General features: G+C 37.1%; 1 protein-coding gene across 3 annotated transcripts; it reads left to right on the top strand.

The window, feature by feature from the left end:
- The first annotated feature begins 2732 nt into the window (after nt 1-2732).
- On the top strand, nt 2733-20176 carry LOC115688685 (disease resistance protein RPV1-like). Of its 3 annotated transcripts, none has more exons than XM_056311077.1 (9): nt 2733-3248; nt 8534-9641; nt 9803-10102; nt 10191-10509; nt 10599-11758; nt 13941-14501; nt 15954-16319; nt 16393-17408; nt 19672-20176. In XM_056311077.1, exons 2-8 carry the CDS (start codon nt 8700-8702, stop codon nt 17344-17346), a joined length of 4602 nt encoding a protein of 1533 aa, XP_056167052.1. In that variant the 5' UTR covers nt 2733-3248; nt 8534-8699; the 3' UTR covers nt 17347-17408; nt 19672-20176. The 3 variants fall into 3 exon arrangements, with proteins under 3 accessions (XP_056167052.1, XP_056167049.1, XP_056167050.1); XM_056311074.1 differs by lacking the exon at nt 2733-3248 and adding an exon at nt 5929-6518; XM_056311075.1 differs by lacking the exon at nt 2733-3248 and adding an exon at nt 5929-6518 and having other exon boundaries at nt 16393-17613.
- Nucleotides 20177-20252: the final 76 nt, after the last annotated feature.

Raw genomic sequence — 20252 nt, 5'->3', positions numbered from 1 at the left:
CCCTACCGTCGCAGCCCGAGCCCCGATTTGGGACCATTGAGGCCAAATTTGAGACCTCAATGCCCGTGCCTGGTTCCTCCGGTTACCCATGCGCAAGTCACTAGTGCCCAATATAGTGTATATCTATTTAGGAAAATTAAATCATATTTTCCTTTCCAAATGACGAAAAATATTTTCCGGTTATTTTTCAGATTTCAATCAAATAAAGGAAAATATTTTCATATTCTTAGAAAATGACTTCTTAAAAAATATTTTTTGCGAAATAAACGAAGTCTAACACGATGAATGGGCAAGCTTCTTGCAAGAATCAACTTCCCCGGTAAAAAAACAAAAGAAGACAAATTCAGAGAACCAAGACAAAGGATTGGTCTTGCAAGAAAACAAACTTCTGTAAGACCCAGAGAGCAATACAATGAATTGATCTATTTATTATTATTATTATTATTATTATTATTATTATTATTATTATCAGCACTGCTGCTTCTAATAAATTACGTCTTCCAAAAATGTCTTATAAATAAATTTTTATGTTGCATTCAAGAATTTTTTTTTGTCAAAATATGTAACTTTTTTTTTAAATTATATTACCTTAATGTTAGTTTTACTAAATGATTCGTTTCAAAATCACCCTTTAAGCTAAACTGTTATATATATTTAATCAAAGTTAATCTCTACTAAAAATTTTGTTGTGTCAAATTTTTGTTTAATCTTTTCAAATATTTTGTAGGGGTGGGCGTACCCGCATGGTTACATGAGGTAGAAGAATGGGGATGGAAAAGTTTGCCCCGCGTGGGTGAAAGGCGGGGTTGGGAACGATCCATCGCGCCCCATGCCATGGTCATCCCTATTCGATTTAAACATCGATGTCCTTTATCTATATATTCCATCATCACTTTATTATATATTGTATAAATAGGCAATTAGATTGACTTTAAAAAAAAAAATAAAGTCAACGAATTTTGAGAAACACGCCATTTGAATTGGATTTTTGGAATTCTCATCAATGAAGTGTTATTAATATTTATTACACGTACAATTTGTGACAACTTATTTCAGTGTATAAAAACTATTATGATGCAAAATGTCTTCCCAATAATAATCAGTTGTGTTTACGAGTTGTCAATAAAGCTTCAAAGCTTTAGAAAATATCATTCCTGTCAATTCTCGTAATGCCGTGCGTTGCACAAGCTATTGGCCTTGTATAAGTTTGCTTGACGAACCTTATGATATGCACACACAAAAAAAAAAAAGGATAACGGTATCAAGAGTCCCTCAACTGTTGCAAAAGGTTCAATCATGTATCTCAATATTTTCTTTTTATGCAATTGGGTCTTTAAACTACATACATGTTCTGTTCGAGTTAGTTCTTTCGTTTAAGTACATATGGATATGCTGATGTGGTCGTTAAATGCTGATGTGGCATTTTATGTGGCAATTGTGATATACAAAGTTTTTCTCAAAATTTTAAAAATAAAAATCTGAAAGAAAAATCAAACAGAAACTCATTTTGGAGAAATGCATGCATCTCCATCTAAAAGTAGTTTTATGCTACATCTTGGATTGCATTAGTTTTGCCTGGAGACAAATTTATTCTGCAATAAACCAAATTAATTCACGAAAATCAGGAGATATGCATTTGTCTCCTTTTGGTTTTGCCTATAATTACACGATTGCATTCTTCGCTCACCTCGGTACACTCCACTCGCTCACGACGCTTGTCCTCTTCAATCTTCTTCACTGGGCTGTCCACGAACACGTGCCTCTGTGAGTCCCTGAGCTTTGCAATGTCCATCACTCCGCAGTATAGCTCCCAGCCCCCCTCTTCGATCTTCTTCGACATGCAGGTGGAAGTGACAAGGGCCACTCACCCTTGCCTCATATCTGGCGAGGGCCACCCCATCGCTAAAGATCTTTTGAAAATTTTGAAAATAATTTTTTTATTTTATAATTGCCCCATAAGTTGCAATGTCAGCATTTAATGGCCACATCAACATCTCCATTGATAATTTTAATGGAAGGACCAACTCAAAAAAAAAAAGAAGTATACAGTTTAGGAATCCAATAGTGTAAACAAAAAATCGAGAGACCTGATTAAACATTGTACAAAATGTTAGGGATCTGATGCCTTTATCCCAAAGGAAAAAAAAAAAAACTTATGATTGGCCTTTATGGGGGAATATTACTCAATTGATTCTCAATCTATTGTATAAATGTCAATTCAGTCATAAATTTTTCAAATTTACCAATTTAGTCCTAAACTTTTGCCAAAATTTCAATGTACTCCTTTTGGCCAGTTTTCACCGAAAATCGCTAATGTGGCGGTGTGCCACGTGAGACAATTGGTGATGACTAGACCGCCGCATAAATGATTTCTAATGAAAATTGATTGAAAGAACTACATTGAAATTTCATGCAAAGGTTTATGATTTAATTAATGAAATTAAAAAGTTTAGGATTAAATTGGCACATGTACAATAGATTTATGATTAATTGGATAATTTCCCCACCTTTATGGTCTTCCAAGGAGTTTTTAAAAAACTTCCAATCTTGTTAAAAAGTCTGGACACCTTCACCGGTGTCTACTAGCCAATGCAGAATGTTAGGTGGGAAATAGACAATTATACATGACTTTAAAGTGAGCCTGCCAAGTTTTTTACGTATTGGCACCCACTTGCCTAGTTCATATATAAACCCTCACCTCATTTCTTAGCAAGGCACGCCACACCATCCTTTTCTCTCTTTAGGATAGAGAGAAACCCGGAAGTAACAAGCTTCTTAGCTATGGCGGCATTAAGAGGAGAGTACCAAGTGTTCCTGAGTTTTAGAGGACTTGACACACGATATGGGTTCACCGACTTCCTCTACCATGGCTTGAAAGATGTTGGAGTCCATGTTTTTAGAGACTATGAAGAACTCCGTGTCGGGGAAGTAAATGGCGGAGAGCTTTTACGAGCTATCAACAACTCAATCCTTTACATACTCATCTTCTCTTGAACTTATACTTCAAGTAAATGGTGCTTCCGTGAGCTTGCACATATAGTAAACAACGTGTCTAAGTCAGAGGGTCAAAAAAGTGTTCTTCCCATTTTTTTCCATGTAGAACCTGAGGATGTTAAACTTAAGACTCCTCCATATAGCAATGCTTTACTAGAACACGAGAAGAATTTTCCGGAGGAAGTCGAGACATGGAGAAAGGCTCTTGCAGAAGTAGGTAAATTCAAGGGATGGAATGTGGAAAAGAACCGAAGGTAATGCTCTTTTAAGATCCCATCCTCAAAATGTGTTGCACCTTTTCTTCACGCCATTCCTTGGTAACCTGATAAATTAACTCAGAAACAAACTCAGGATCATCCTCCTTTAGACATGTCAAATGGGTGGGTCAGGTCAGGTTTGGGTCGGGTCATAAATGTTCCAATCTGAATTGATCCATTAACCCGTTTATGACCCATTTATGCGCAATGCAATTTTCTTGACCCATACCCGACTCGACCCATACCCAACCCATACCCGATCAGACCCATATTGCTAAAACACTTCATATTTAATTAAATCTAAGAAAATTCATATCCAAACTGAGATGAGAGTGTGAAGTGAGTGAGCGCAAGATTGAATGAGGGCGAAAGAGATGCGTTGAGTTTAAATCAGTTGTAAACTTATTTATGATTTATTTACGACCCATTTATGACCCATTTAATTCCAATATTAGACTTCTACCAATTTATGACCCATTTACTAAATATAATTAATCCATTTATGATCCATTTACTAATATATGGGTTAAGATATGGATTTATGACTCATTTTGATATGTCTATCTTCCTTAACGGGTCCATACAAAAGACACTCCTGAAGCCAAGTCTGCCAAGTTATTCCTCAAATCATTGGCTTTTCTAAAACTGATAAGAGAAGCACTCATTGGAGAGTGATAATAGTAACGAATAAATTAGAGACATTATCAACGGAATGAAACAAAAGATAAGCGCAAATATCTTCATAATTGACTAATCAATTAAGGGTTTGATGATTTGTAGAACATTACATTTGAGGTAGTTTGTGTTGGTGCTAGCAATATCACCTAGAGGTGGTGAATATGTGATTTTAACAATTCTTGACAAATTTAAAGTGGAAGTACAATTATCAAGATAAGTAAAATTTAAACGAAATCTGAGTCTCAACAATATCAGTGATATGATGATATTCACAAAGCACTAATATTAGAGTCTCAACAATAATAGTAATGCGATGCAAATCGCTAATATGCAATAATCAATAGAAGTTTAGAGATAGAGAAAATTGAACACAGAAATTTATAGTGGTTCGGCTTAAAGAAAGCCTAGGTCCACTCTCCAAGACCAGATTTCACTAGTTAATCAATTAAGAGGTTACAATTGTGAGTGATAGTACTAAGTGGATGATAGGTCTCTCTATCTCACTCTTTTCAGTGTCTCACAGAGATTATACTTTGTAGCTCAAGAAAGACAAGTGTGTAGAATCGAAGTATTCTCAGACTTTGGAATTTTTTATTCTAGACCTCTCTCTACATCGGCACTTTGGTCTCCTTTTATATTTCTCCACTTCCAATCTACCGTTGGACAGTTTTGAGAGGATCACTATCCAATCAACTCATTGGACGATATTACATAATGGAGATTGAGTAGTCATTGAGTGATAAGATCTGAATTCTCGTTGATTTGGTCGCCCATACAAACAAATCTCCAATTTCCATAAGTGGAATTCTTTGATTTAGGAAAGCAACTTGTCTATGAAGTGATTGTTAGTCAGTCAAAGATGTTTTGCATAAATGATGTAGTTGCAAAACAATCTTTAGGATCGAAGATCAATACTTTCTAAAAAGGAAATCCAGGCCAGATCACTGGTTATGACAATTGAAGTTTTGTGTCTAAATATATTTTTATGTGTTTGAATATGTCTCCATACGTTTGAACTTGCGTCTGAAAGTATCCCGCTTTAGCATAGAGCCTGAATAGTCAGATGCATCCACATATAATGGATTTGGCAATATCCACACTATTGTTATAACTTTCCTTAGTCACGATATTTGAGCCAAAGAAAATAGAGTCTGAATAATATCCAATTTAATATACTCTTTCTTCACGGTGGAGACAATCAAAGATTGAATCTGAATGAACTTCTCTTCTTAAGTAGTTCCTGTAAGAAAGACACTACTATGTAATTATCAGATTGAAAACAGAATATGGATAGTTTTTTCAAATTCAAAATCTAATAGGAGGTTTTCTTAACAGTTTGTTGGTTACTCATTGATAATAGTAGGATTCAAATATAAAGAAGAAATATGTTGACAAAATTTCTATTCTATACATGAAGTAGAGACCAGTGAAAGTCAATGTGGTTGTGCAACATATTTAGTTCTAAAACGAAGATGAAATGCAAATCACGTGATACAAATACTATCCAAAAGCAAACATCATCTAGATTACAATTGAAAATACAAATAAATGTGTCCATTCAATTATACAGTTTCAAGGAGAGGTGTCTGCGTTTATTTTATTTAGAAAAGAATCTCTAAACTACTTCTAAAAATGTGAAGAGAAGTGTCTACTCATATTAATTATTTCGAAGAGAGGTGTCTGTTAGTGGTGACATCACATCTCCATTTATAATTTTAAGGGAATGACCGACTCGAACAAGAAGTATGCAAAAAAAAAAAAAAAAGTTGAGAGACTTCTTTATTCCAAAGGCAAACTAAAGTTTGATTGGCCTTTATGGTCTCCGAAGGAGTCTTTAAAAATTTCCAAACTTGTTAAAAAGTCTTGGACACCATCTCTGGTGTCCACTTGCTGCTGCAGAACGTTAGGTGGGAAATAGACGATTAAATCTGATTTTAAAGTGAGCCGGCCAAGTATTTAAGGTATTGGCACTCGTTTGCCTACTTCATATCCAAAACCTCACCTCGTTTCTTAGCTTGGCCACTCCACACCATCCTTTTTTTCTCTTAAGGTGAGGGAGAGATTTCTGGAAGTAGTAAGCTTCCTAGCTATGGCAATCTCAGAGGCCGGGTCCAGTAGGGATGCTACACCAGCATCACGAGGCGAGTACGATGTGTTTCTGAATTTCAGAGGAGAGGATACTCGTCATGGATTCACAGACTTCCTCTACCATGGCTTGAATGATGCGGGAGTTCACGTGTTCAGGGACGAACAAGAACTCCTCGTCGGTGAAGTGATCAGCGAGAAACTTCAACAAGCTATGAAGAACACCACAATCTACATACCCATCTTCTCTCAGACTTATGCTTCCAGTAAATGGTGTCTCCGTGAGCTGGCACTCATGGTAGATAACGTGTCTGAGTCAAAGGGTAAAAAAAGTATCCTTCCTATTTTTCTTCATGTGGAACCAGACGATGTTAAACTTAAGAAATCACTATATGAAGCTGATTTCAAGAAACACGAGGACTTTCTTGATGAAGCTGAGGCATGGAAGGGAGCTCTTAGAAAGGTAGATGAACGCAAGGGATGGGTTGTGAAAAAGGACCAAAGGTAGTACTCTTTAAAGATCCCTACCTCTTTCATCTTTTTTCTGTTTTAGGGGATATGACATTGCCCTGTCAAATGATTTCTTTTATTCTTTTCTTAACGGAAAATAGTGAAAACAACCTCCAATTGCTGCTCTCATTCAACTTTACATCCTCTGCTTTTAACATCTTCCCCAAAAATTTTCACTACGATGTCAGTAAACTTCAATGGCGTGGACCTACACATTCCCGTAAACCACTTTTTTCTCTTCCCTGTCTCGTAAGGCTACGGAATATTCAAGAGCACCCATTTGCATTTGCCATTTGGGATGATTACCAAAATCAACTTTAGATTTGCACCCATATTGATCTGCCTTCTCACTACCATCGACCCAAAAAATAGATTTTTCCCTCGTGATAAGGATGTCAGTTTTCATTTTTCATTAATGGGGAAAAGACTAACAAAATCAGAGATCGCAACTGGTGCCTCCTTTTATTACACATTTTTGAATGCTCCTCAAGAAAAAAATAATTACACCACGTAACTAAGATTCGGTGAAGAAAGTTCATGTCTAAATATTCAATAAAAGCGAGAGCATCCTGAGAAACTGTAAAGAATGACTGGGTCATCATCTAGGACCTCGAGCTCTGCAGAGCTCGCGGGACGTCCAAATCGGGGCTAGGCAACCTCGATCTGGATTGGGCTGGGGATGATGACAGTGGCTGACCTCTGATCTGAGGTCAGTGACAGCGGAGACTTTCGAGTGGTCTGGCCGCACACACAGAGGTGTGGGAGAGAGAGAGAGAGAGAACACGGTGTAGGGAGTGCTGGAACTTTGCCCCAGTGCAAGTTGCGAACCAGTAGACAGCGGCAAGGACGGGCGGCAGCTGAAGGTCGATGGTAATCACCCATCTATTCTAATCTGAAGTAATAAAGGTGGAAATGAATACTGGACACATGACTCGAACATGAGCAAATGATGAGTTGGGGCGCAACACGGCAGTATCGTGCTCCGCATGGCATTTATTCCTTGTTTTTTGGGAGTCATTGCATGGCATTTATATTAGCAAATTCTTATCATATTTCATCATAGACAACACGTAATTTGGCTGTCAATTGATAGATTTAAATCTAAAATATGGTGAATTAAAACCTAGTATGCATGACTATAGCATGTGGGCACCAATTAGCTTCTTCAATGCAAATGAGTTGTTTTTGCACAAATTGTTAAAGAGTGGGGAATCTCTTATGCTTTTTGGGTTACGAAGTCAATGTGATCGACATGCCGCTTGAGAATTGTGGATTTTTAACCAAAAAATGGTTAAATATCAATAAGGAAGTTCACCTTAGATGGGTAAATTATGAAACTATGACTTATGCTACTAACTTTATGACCAGGTAAAGTGCAAGTCAAAGCCCAGATAGGTGACCCAAACATATGAATGTATTTACTTGATGGTGTGGAGAATCAAATATGTGTTGTGCTCCTAATTCACACATATCTTTGTTCATTAGTTATGAAGTTAAATCCATGACAGTCGGGTCTCTTGATTTTCAACAAATTTTATTGTGACATAGCTCTTTGAATGCCACCATAATCAGATCCATAGAAGACTTATATGCATAAGTGAAGCCAATACAATTATGTTGGGCTTTTTTTTACTGATTATATTTTTCTCAACCAGACTACAGTGTCCAATGGATTACTTAGCTTTTGTCTACATTATCTCGGTTCATGACTCTCCCATTATGATTGTTGAAATTTTGTTAGGCCTATCTATCAATGCCATATTATGCTTGATATAGTAGCCACATGGTAACTGTGGCCATTGTTAAAGTCAATATTATAGTCTTCATAGATTTATGTAACATTATCAAGTGATATCTACTAAATTAGCCTATAATGATTATTCTTTGTACTTAAATATTGTTGTGATGTACTTCAAATCTTTTCAAGTTAAGATTTGGACAGTCCCACATCTAATGTATGGGTATGAAATTAATCTAGTAACTAAGGAAAGCGCTTTTGTACCTTGCAGTCAAGCAGCGATTGTCAAATTGGTTGTTAAAGAGGTTCTGGAGAAGCTGAAGATAAAACAAAAATTAGTGACTGAACATTTAGTTGGCCTTGATGATCGAATAAAAGACTTGATAAAGTTATTAGATGTCAACCATGATGATGTGCGGCTCATTGGACTATACGGAATGGGTGGCATCGGTAAAACAACTGTTACCAAGGTTGTCTTTAATCAACTATGTTCCCACTTTGGAAAGTGTTGTAGCTTCCTTGAGGGCATTCGTGAATGGTCAAGTAAGGAGGGCATAGTCCCGTTGCAGAAGAAATTACTATCCGACATTGGTGGTCCTAGATCTGTAGGAGATATCAACGATAGTGAAGAAGGAATGAGGAGGATTGGAAAGACGCTTAGTAATAATAGGGTTCTTGTGGTTCTGGATGATGTCGATAAGAAAGTGCCCATTAGGAATCTAATAGACAATTCCAAATTACATCGAGGATCTAGGATAATTATTACAACGAGAGACAAAGATATTCTTCAAGTTGAGGAATCTGAAGTTAAAATTGAACAATATGAGATGCCACTGATGGATGATGGTCTTGCACTTCAACTTTTTTGTTGGCATGCCTTTCGTAAATACTATCCTTTGGATGATTATCATGAGCTTTCAAGGAAAATTGTCTCACTAATGGGAGGGCTTCCTTTGGCTATAAAAGTGATTGGTTCGTTACTTAAGGATAAGGAAGACAAAAAATTTTGGGAAGAGACGTTGGTCAAGTTAACGAAAGTACTTGAGAAAGATATTTTAGAGAAGCTGAGGATTAGCTATGATGACCTAGACAAATATCAGAAACAAATTTTCCTCGATATAGCATGCTTCTTTTTCAATGAGAAGAAGACCGATGCAATTTACATGTGGGAAAGTTGTAAATTTTATCCCATCGGAGGAATTGAAGTCCTTACCAAGAGGTGCTTGATAAAGATATTGGACAACGATAAGTTATGGATGCATGATCAACTAATAGCACTAGGGAGGCATATTGTCCGTGAAGGTAGTCAAGATGACCTTGGAAAGCAGAGTAGATTATGGATTGAAGAAGAGGCCCTCCAAATCATAAGAACCAAAGAGGTAAGTAAGAAATGTCTCATTTTCAAATAGATCTCGTATATCCTATGATTGAGGATTCCCTTTTTGCTTAGAATGTTTAACATTTTTTTTTTTTGAGTTGTAAAACATTGTAATTGGAAGTTGACAAACTTCTTCACATCACTGCGAAATTTCACTTGCAGAGGAAGCACATGATTGAAGCACTTGTGGCATATGGAACAATTACAAATGAAGACTTTGAAGGGTTACCAAATCTAAGATTCCTCGAGTTAAAGAGGGGAACTTATGCTGGGAACTTTGCAAGGTGTCATTCAAATTTAAAATGGTTTTCTTGGAGTTGTAATTCTCCTCTTTATTGGAGTTATTATCCTCCTTTTGGGCAAGATTTTGAGGTGGACAATTTGTATCTGAATCGGCTTGTTGTTTGTAAGCTTTGCGACATTGACTTGAAGGATGAATCAAAAGCATGGGAATTCATCAAGGTAAATTGCATATTTTGACCCTAGTCTGATAGTTCCCATGTGTACTATACAATGGTTCTTACTCTTGACATATCATCAATTTTCACAGAGGGCGTGGGATTTGAAAGTTTTGTCTCTTATTGAGTGTGAAGGCATAACGACAATCCCAGACATCTCTAAATGCTCGGCTTTAGAGAGGTTGACTCTTCAAAGATGCTCCAGTCTAAAGAGAATTGAAAGCTCCATTGGAAATCTACAGTCATTGATTGAGTTAAAGATCGAAGCGTGCAATTATCTTACAGATTTGCCTAAAGAAATTGGGGCACTAGTGAAGCTTAAGCACTTCTCATTGTCAAGATGTAGCACGTTGAGAGAACTTCCGGGCTCAATTGGGAATTTAACCTCATTGACGGAGTTAGACTTATCAGGTACCGGCATTGCCAAACTTACAAACTCCATTGGAAAATTAATATTGAAATATTTGTAGTCTGAAACTTGAGAAATTTTCTTTTGACAGACATGATAATAAGGGAACTTCCCAACTCCATTGGAAAGATAAATCTTGAAGAGTTGGATCTCTCTGGGCACAATGAAATGATAGGTGAAATTCCTATTAGAATTGGAGAATTGTCATCTTTAAGAATCCTAAATTTAATGGGCACCCATATTAGCGGAATTCCAAGGACAATCAACATGCTTCATCACCTCCAAACACTAAACTTAAAAGAATGTCATAAAATTCAAGGGTTGCCAGAGCTTCCCACAAGTTTGACTAGTCTACTTCTTGAATCTAACTCGTTGCTCTCAGTCCCCAATCTGTCGAACCTTACTAATTTGGTTGAACTGCAACTGAGTAAAGGCTATTTGATGACAAACAAATCAAATCTAATCACAGGATGCAACTTGAGGTGGATTGGGAGGTTATCTAGACTGCAAAAGTTAGATTTAATTCTGCCAAATGTCCCTGCACCTCTAGAGTTGGCTTCTCTTTCTCATCTAGAAGAGCTTACTTTGTCTCGCCTAGACCTAGAAACCCTCGTGCAGCTTCCGTCCTGTCTGCGGAGATTGAATTTGGAATTCTTTAGCGTCAGGTGGGCAGAGTTGCTACCTTCCCGCTTGAGATTGGGAGATTTGTCGACTTTAGAGTTTTGTGATGTTGAAGTAGAAGAAATTCCACTCGATGGACTTCCGCAACTGGAGAACTTAACTGTTAGCCGTTGTGAACTGCTTCAGAGATTATCTTTGGAATTAAGGAACCTACAGCAAGCGCATGTGTCATCTTGTCCAGAGCTAGTTGAGATACAAGTTTTGGGTCTTTCGAAATCAATGGAATCCTTCAATGTTTTGAATTGCACATCTCTGAGAAGAATAAGTGGGTTATCATACTTGAAGAACTTGGAGAAATTGAAAATCAGTTGGTGCATTGTACTTTCTATTGTTGAGGGCCTTCACGAGCTAGAGTCTCTGAAATCCTTGGAGGTCAGGCGGTGCCCGTCGTTGAGAAGGTTAATTGATGCATCTTCAACAAATATTCCGGATGATTGCCGCGTCAAAATAGTGGAGTGCGGTGACTTTAACAAAGATTCTACTCCGAGCTACCCATCTGGAAGCTCTATGAAGCGTTACAGAGAGGAGATCTTCCTAGATACATCAAAGTTTGAATCCAAGTTAGACAAGGTGCAACATCGTCTTCATCAATTTATGGTAGACATGCGTGAATACGCGGGTTTGAAAATTGATTTGTTCTTATTTCAGTTAGAAGCTATAATTCGATAAAACTACACAAATTGTAAAAAGTCAAATATTATTTTGAAATCTACGTGGACAAAAATATATTTTTGAATCTAACACGTATATTTATATAGATGATCTTTAAATAATTTGAAATACATTAGTGTCCCTTCAACATGTTCATGTTAATCTGAAATATTGTATAAATAAATAAAATTCACAAATAAAATATTATGGAGTGTTGGATATTATTGATGAACAGAGATGTTATTCTCTCTTCTCTATTTCTTTTCTGAATGGATACAAAAACATATATAGTTGTACAAAGAAAAAAACTACCAAAGCTATTCTAGACTATGCACTATCTTAGGCTAAGAAAATGATTGATCCTCAAAATAAGGACATTATACAATACAAATTTAGCAAAAAATTAGCCCTGCAATTTTTCCACACGCCAACACTCCCCCTCAAGTTGGTGCATAGATATCACTGATGCCTAACTTGTTAAGTGAGTTGTAGAAGATCTTGCATGAGACATTCTTCGTGAGTATATCTGTGAGTTAGTCTTCAGATTTAACAAATGGGAATCGAACTATCTAGGCAGCAAGGCTTTGTTTGATGAAATGTCGAACTACCTCGATGTGTTTAGTACGGTCATACTGAATTGGATTACAAGAAATATCGATAGCTGCCTTATTGTCACAAAATAAGCTCATCTCGGAATTGGGAGCAAAACCAATCTCAGTTAGTAATCTCTTAAGCCAAAGAAGTTCACAAAGACCTTTGGCCATATCTCTTAACTCGGCCTCAGCACTAGATAACGCCACTACCTTTTGCTTCTTGCTCCTTCACTTGACAAGATTGTCTCTTACAAAGGTGAAGTAGCTTGATGAAACTTCCTGTTAGAAACACTTCCTGCCCGGTCTATATAACCCTCAAAATTAAGACAATTATTCTTTGAGAACAAAAGTCATTTCCCTTGAGCGGACTAAAGTAATGAAGAATTCGAACTACTACATCCATATGATCTTTACCAGGTGAATGTATAAACTGACTGACTATGCTTACGGCATAAGTAGCTGCACACATATGGGATAAATAGATTAACTTTCCCACTAATTGTTGATACCTCTCTTTATTAGTTGTCACCTGATCTGGATATTCTCCAAGTTTGTGATTCTGAATAATTGGAGTATCAACTGGCTTTTCGTTGTTAATTATTCTTTGAGAACAAAAGTCCTTTCCCTGGAACGGACTAAAGTAATGAAGAATGTGAACTACCACATCCATATGATCTTTACTAGGTGAATGCATAAACTGACTGACTATGCTTACGGCATAAGCAGTTGCACGCATATGGGATAAATAGATTAACTTTTCCACTAATTGTTGATACCTCTCTTTATAGTTGTCACATGATTTGGATATTCTCCAAGTTTGTGATTATGAATAATTGGAGTATCAACTGGCTTTTCGTTGTTAGCAGGATATATTGCAAGATCCAAAGTAATCTTAGGAGCAACACTTGTTAAGACCTTGATAAAGCCTTATTTTAAATACGTAGGGGCAGTAGTTTATGTGTATCAATAGGAATTAGTCAAGCTAAATGCTAGCACTATAATATTCACAGAAAAAGGTTTCCTATTGACGCCGTTTTTGAGTAATTATAGTTGTATAAAGAGAATGTTCCACAAATGACCTAATCTATCCTCGATTTAATGGTTTGTGAGAAAGTGAATAGTTACAATCTCCAAATAAATATTGGAAAAAATAGCTACCGGAAAGTTTTATTTACACCGGCATTCTAATTTTCTTTTCTTTTTTTTTGTCTTAAAAAAGGGAATCATGATGAGATAGCACTCCTAGGTAGATAATTCTCTAACTTATTTGATGTTTAAATTGAACTTACATCACATACTTATTTAAAGTTCAACTTAGTTAATAAAAGAAAAAACCAATAAGTATTATTAATATTCTACTGGACATTTGAGTGTTTAAATCCTAAATCTGTCTCTAACTAATGAATGATATCTGTGTCGTATTGGATTTGGGTAAATATGCAACAAGAATTAAAATATATTTAATGCATATGTTGTTTGGCTCTCTCATTAAACTTGTTACATCACAGATTTCCTTCACAATCAGATTCCACCTTGGAGTAAAGAAGTCCAGTGAGGGGTTTGGGTTTGTTGGTGGAATAAATAGGGAAAAGGAAGATGTCACCCCTGATTCAGTGACATATGAAGGATTGGTTGCTGATGTGAAAAATTTCGGGTTTCGTTTGAAGAGAATGTGGTACGAGACTCCTTGTGTATACCGCGATTTGCTCATAGAGATCCAGAGTGATGAGCAAGTGAAGGGAATAATTCAGCTAGCATCTAAAAGAGAATTGATTCATTTGTATGTCGAGGGAGGAGTTGACAGTGAGTGGAAGGGAGAATACGATGACGAGATGATGGAAATGTTAACAGAGGAATGGAGAATGAAGAGTGATGTGTACTTCGATGACGATGGGACTAAGTGGGACATTTCACATCCTGATGAAGACTTAGACTCTGCATCTATTGGTGAAAGCGAAACTCATGGCACTTCCCTCGTTGATGATTTCGAGTTAGCGCCGGGCAATGCTAAATGTTTCGAGGCTACGACATCAGTTGCAGAAAAAGATTTAGACAGTGTTGATAAGCAGGTGAAGCAATCTTTCCTCCCTCTTTTGAGTCACTCAACTCTACTTACCTTGTTGGTGTTGGATAGTTTTGGTTCTTTAATATTGCCACTAAACTCATTTAATCATTCTTTAAATATTAATCATCAAAATTGCTTTCATATACGAGAAACTAGATACTAGATCACCAATTATAGATTTCAAAAGCATCATATGATGTTTTTTGTCTACCAATTTTTTTATCACTTTGCAATAGTCATAATTAATGTATAAACTTAATGTTTTATATAATAGCAGCACTTATTGATTATTTGACTCGATTGTTGCATTTAATGAGCTGTGGAGAAATTAATGTCAAATAATTCGATTATTGCTATACAAAGAACAAATGAAAAAACTCATTAGATCCTGCCACCCGTCACCACATGGGAAAATGAATGATGAATAAGGGGCAGTTGATTAGTGGTATATATGTTTGATATTATGATGACCCATCTCCTATGAATTTGTTGTTGGCCTCTTGGGCAAAGATACTTTGAATTTTCGTTTTGCCTCTTTCTTTAATAATTTTGTTAGAATGTTTATGCAAGTTAATTCAGAGCTAATCTATCCGCTTGTAGATTAAGTTAATTCAGAGCTAATCTATTCACCTGTAGATCGAGCAGTAACTGTATGTCACATTTATTTGATGCTTTGCCAGTGCATGCATATATAGTGGGCTTTGACTAGCTTTGTATTTTTTACCACCAATGGGCTTGAGTAGTTAGTTGACAATGCTTTTTTAGTACCACTGCAAATTGCCAACATGCAGGATTGATGTCTTTTTATAGGACGTGATTATTTCAAAGTAAATTAAAACACATATTGCTTGAACAAATAGTAATATATTATGTCCGGATGTAAATTTTGTATGAGCAAACATATTATTTCAAGCATATTACTTTAGATTAAGAACGATTACAACAACATACAGACTTTCATAGACTGATTTAAAACAATATGACCCACGGTTATGGATCTTTCATACGACAAGAAGAAAATAAAATTCCTTTTAAGTTCCAAAATTCAAAACAATTGAATTTATATCAGTATTATAATTGAAATAAATAGCTAACGTTAAAAGATAGTAGTACATGAAGTACATAAAATTATCCAAAAAGAGTAGATTACTGTAATTAAAGTGAATATAAGATGAAGGATTAAGTTCACTAAAATAATGACATTAAAGTTAGAAACAGAAACGGAACTTGTTATGGAAGTAGAATAGCAAGACTATTACTTTATTTTATTTATACTTTTTTGCTTTACTTGGCATGGCATGGAATAATTAGTGCAAATGATGATAAATTTTAAGGAAATAAAATTAGTTAATTAATCTAAAAAATTATACCATCAAGGTTATGTGGAACATGCATAAGATGCTGAATAATGTCGATTCTCCTCTGATTCGAATCTGCTCTCCTTTCCCAAACTCAGGATGGGGCTGAGTTCGACATTTCAGGTTCGAATGAAGTGCGAGACTCTGCGTCTGTGGGTGAAAGCGAAACTGATGGCACCTCCTCCATTGATGATTTCCAGTCAGAGCCGGGCAATATTGAATGTTTCGAGGCCACGGGAAATAGGAGGCAAATGAGAGACGGAAGAATTGGGCGCTATGACAGTGTCGATGGGGGGAAAACGGCGAGTATGGAAAATAGGAAGAAGGACAAGGATGAGATTGGGGAACCCGCCAACCCAAGTGATGTTGTCGGGTCAAGTGGCCAAACATGCAAAGGAGTTGAACACTATGAGAGATACTGCAAAGCTACAACTGAAGTTGAGGATCAAAGAGACTTTTCTTCTGTAAGTACTGAAAGTTTGCATTATCTTAATTGTGCAGTCCTTGAAACTTATGCTGAATTTCAACGTGGTCCAGGTGAAGAGGGATAAGACTGTGGAGACTGATCAAGTACTTGCAAAAACAGGCAAAGGAACAGGATGTTCATCAAAACCAGAAAGGGACCCTACAGAAAGATGCAGAGGAAAGGATATAGCTAAAAGTTCAAGAAACGACAAAGGTTTGAGGCTGGGTAGAGATGCAACTTCTACTTTAGGGAAGGGCACGGAGTCAAACTCAGGAAGGGACATACCTTCAAGTTCACAAAGCAGCGCCACTTCGAGTTCAGGAAGGGCCAGAGGTTCAACTTCTGGAAAGGGCACAACTTTGAGTTCAGGAAAGGGCGTGACTTTGAGTTTAGGAATGGGTAGGGGTTCAAGTTCGAGAATGGACACAACTAAAATGGGCACAGCTTCAAGTCCAGGAAGGGGCATAACTTCAAGTTCACAAAGCAGCGCAACTTTGAGCACCGAAAGGGGCAGAGATTCTACTTCAGGAAGGGGCACAACTGTGAGTTCAGGAAGGGGCATGACTTTGAGTTTAGGAACGGGTAAGGGTTCAAGTTCAAGAATGGACACAACTAAAATGGGCACAGCGTCAAGTCCAGGAAGGGGCATAACTTCAAGTTCACGAAGCAGCGCAACCTTCAGCATAGGAAGGGGCAGAGGTTCAACTTCAGGAAAGGGCGAGACTGTGAGTTCAGGAAGGGACGAGACTTTGAGTTTAGGAACAGGTGGGGGTTCAAGTTCAAGAATGGACACAAATAAGATGCACACAGCTTCAAGTCCAAGAAGGGGCGTAATCTCAAGTCCACGAAGCAGCGTGACTTTGAGTGCAGGAGGGGGCAGAGGTTCAACTTCAGGAAAGGGCACAACTGTTAGTTCAGGAAGGGGCGCAACTTTGAGTTTAGGAAGGGGCACGACTAAATTGGGCAAAGGTTCAAGCTCGGCCAAGGCTGAGCCTCAAACATCAAGGTCACGAGAAGAACAATAAGGCAAGCATGAACAAGCACAAAAGCAAGCGGAAGATCTAAGGTAATATAACATATATAGTAGGTATGCACTTTCTTCATTCTTTTTGTGTGCTTACCCACAGACAAGCATGGTTACAAACTCAACTTTTTCGGGAAGACTCGAGACCAATATGTCATGGGGTAGAACTCTATTTTTCTTAAGGAGACCCAAAACCAACAAGTTGTTACAGGACGCGGATCATCTATCTCCTTCCATAAGCCAATCTGGTGTCTCCATTCTGTTATAGGTGTTTACGGTTCTTCTTTTCTGACCTCTTACCTTTGTTTTATTTCCATTCTGTTAAGTAGAAGGTTTACTCCATTCTTCTTTCTATTGCATTTATACTTCCTTGTTTTGCTCTATGTAGAATTTCAGATTCACTTTCTTTTTGTTATTTCTACATATCATTCTTCTTGGCAAAACTCTCTTTCTCTTGGAGTGTATATTTCTGCAAACTATTTTCTTTGGTTTTCATTTTCTTCCCAAAGGAAATCTTCTTTTAAGATTTTGTGGTCTATTTTAAAGGAAGTGCTAATAAGGTTATTTGGAAATGTGAAAACATGAGTGAGGTTGGCCTTGGGGTTACCCTCCATTTGCTAGGATGAATCCTATAAGTAGGACGTATTACTTGTCCATCCATTTCTCTAATTCAATCGCAAACTATTCCCTCAAGCTCTTTGTCCGGATAAGTGAGCGTGATGATCTGAAAGTACTTTATATGAAATTCTTGTCAGTATTTTTCCTTTATTTAATTCTCCAATGTTCAATTCATCGATCTACTTTTGTTAAACTTAATTTCTATCTCTCCATCTTTATATTTACTAGAAAAGATACCATAAAAAACTTTAAAACATGTCTACTGTAATATCAATGCTCTCAAACGTTTCTTGTACACCACAAACTCCAAATTTATACCTGCATGAAACATCTATCTTCTGTCACGGTTCTTGTCAAAGACCTCCCATGAAAATCCTACGGCTTAACAACGGAATGCAAACAGAGCTAATGTGACGCCGTCATGGCTTAAATGAAAAACAATGACAGTCGATATGGCGGCTGACGTGGACTACAATGCCGCCGTTTTGCTCTCTCTCTCGGTTGCTGAAGTCGATGTGGGGCAAAATTATACGGTTCTTGGTTCGTGTTTGCTCTCTCTCTTAGTTCCTTGCCAAATCCGTGGCTGTTTAACCAAGTCTTGTCCAAATCGAGCTTCGATTCAACTTGGGCGAGTGATTACGAGTTCACATTATTTCAAATCCGTGGTTGTTTTTACTGTCTGGTGTTTTTCTGACTATGGATTTCACCCCCTTTTCTGGTGTTTTTCTTGCTCTTTGGTTATGTCATTACCAGAGTTTGTGCATTTTTGCCTCTTCAAGAGTCCTGTGAAGAGTTTTTGCTTCGTGGCCAGTATTTTAACCCCTCAAAATTGCGTTTTCTTTACTCCTACAACTTGTGGTTCTTTATCTTACATGCTCATCGGAAGAGATGGATTATATTTTGCATTATTAAATTTGGTCAGCTCTTTAATTTTCTTTTATCTTTGGTGCATCTAAATCTTGCCAGTATTCTGTAATTGATCAGCATTATATACCAATAGTATTTGATAATTCAGTGCAAATGTAGTAGTTGAAGTTACCGCTATCAACCTTGGGACTGAGACACTGCTGGTATGAACCTGGTTCTCTCATCGCTGTTTAGAGCTCTGGAAGGCCACTGTACTTGGATTTAATGGCCTGACTCGATTTGTTTGTCGGAATCATTTTGCAAAGGGCATTGTTCTTGTTGCGCTGCATATGCTTTTGAATGCCAGGGCGAGAAGATTACGATAGATTAATAAGACCCCTGAGCTATACAGGAGCAGTGGGTCTTTGTCTTGGCTTTCTCTTTAGTTATTTGAGCTAGCTACGAGTATAATTGAAAAGGTTTCACTTCCAAATTGTTGTTTCCACAATTTAGTATCTGAAGATTTTATGTTGGCCAGTGGAAGGAGGTTCTATCGTTGGAGGTGATGGTTTGTCAATAATCTGCAATAGATTTGGGATTGATAAGTTAGTCCATTGTCATGTGTTGTTCATTCGGTAGTTGAGTATAGGACCAGTTCACTGTTATGTGTCGTTCACTGAGGGAGCCATGTATTGTTGAATTTGAATCTGTTGTGATGTATTTGAAGGCCTCTGTTTCACATAATTTCTAGTGTTTCCAATGAGTCAATCTTTTTTCCTATGCTGAGCATTATTGAAGTTGAAGTTTCTGTCGAGTGAAGTGTGCACTACTAGAATGTGAATTGCTTGCTTGTCTTGGACAGGTTGATGATTGCGGGTTTTTCAAAAGGATTGATCCTAAGTCCTCGTTACATGACAGAGTGATTTTTGGATTGATCAATGAAAAAAAATCATTGGAAAGTATGGAAGTCAGTTGAAAGTATCTGAGGAGAAAGTCCACATTCTCAAAACGCAGCTAGAAAGGAGTAAGCGACAGAACAACTAGATACAAGTGGAAGTGTCTCGACTAGAAGCAAAGAAAAAGATCTATTTGAAAGGCATAGTTGTATTAGAAGGATTGATGTGCACAAATGCTGATGTTGAAGTTGGACGAAAAAACACAACTTACGTTGCCTTGGATTGGCAACAATTTTGGATTGTCATGATGGTTGTCCATCTCTTTTGCTTTTGGGTAGCATAATTGGGGGTAGATGCTAGGCAAGACCAATGTTATGATGCAAAAAAAGTGAAACTGTATCCAACTGTGTTAGCAAATCCAAGTTCAACTGTGTTTAATTGTTTGCAATGAATGATGTCTTGTTCTGTGTACTGCATACTTATTTCAGATTTTTGTAATAATACTATCATGTTATTATGTCGCACAATAAAGGATTTAAGTTCTTAA

The sequence above is a fragment of the Syzygium oleosum genome, unplaced genomic scaffold, assembly GCF_021117445.2.
Source record: "Syzygium oleosum isolate NSW1041296 unplaced genomic scaffold, Sole_v2.1 Sole_v2.04, whole genome shotgun sequence".
In the NCBI taxonomy this organism is placed as follows: domain Eukaryota; kingdom Viridiplantae; phylum Streptophyta; class Magnoliopsida; order Myrtales; family Myrtaceae; genus Syzygium; species Syzygium oleosum.
This window is presented reverse-complemented; position numbering and strand designations above follow the sequence as displayed.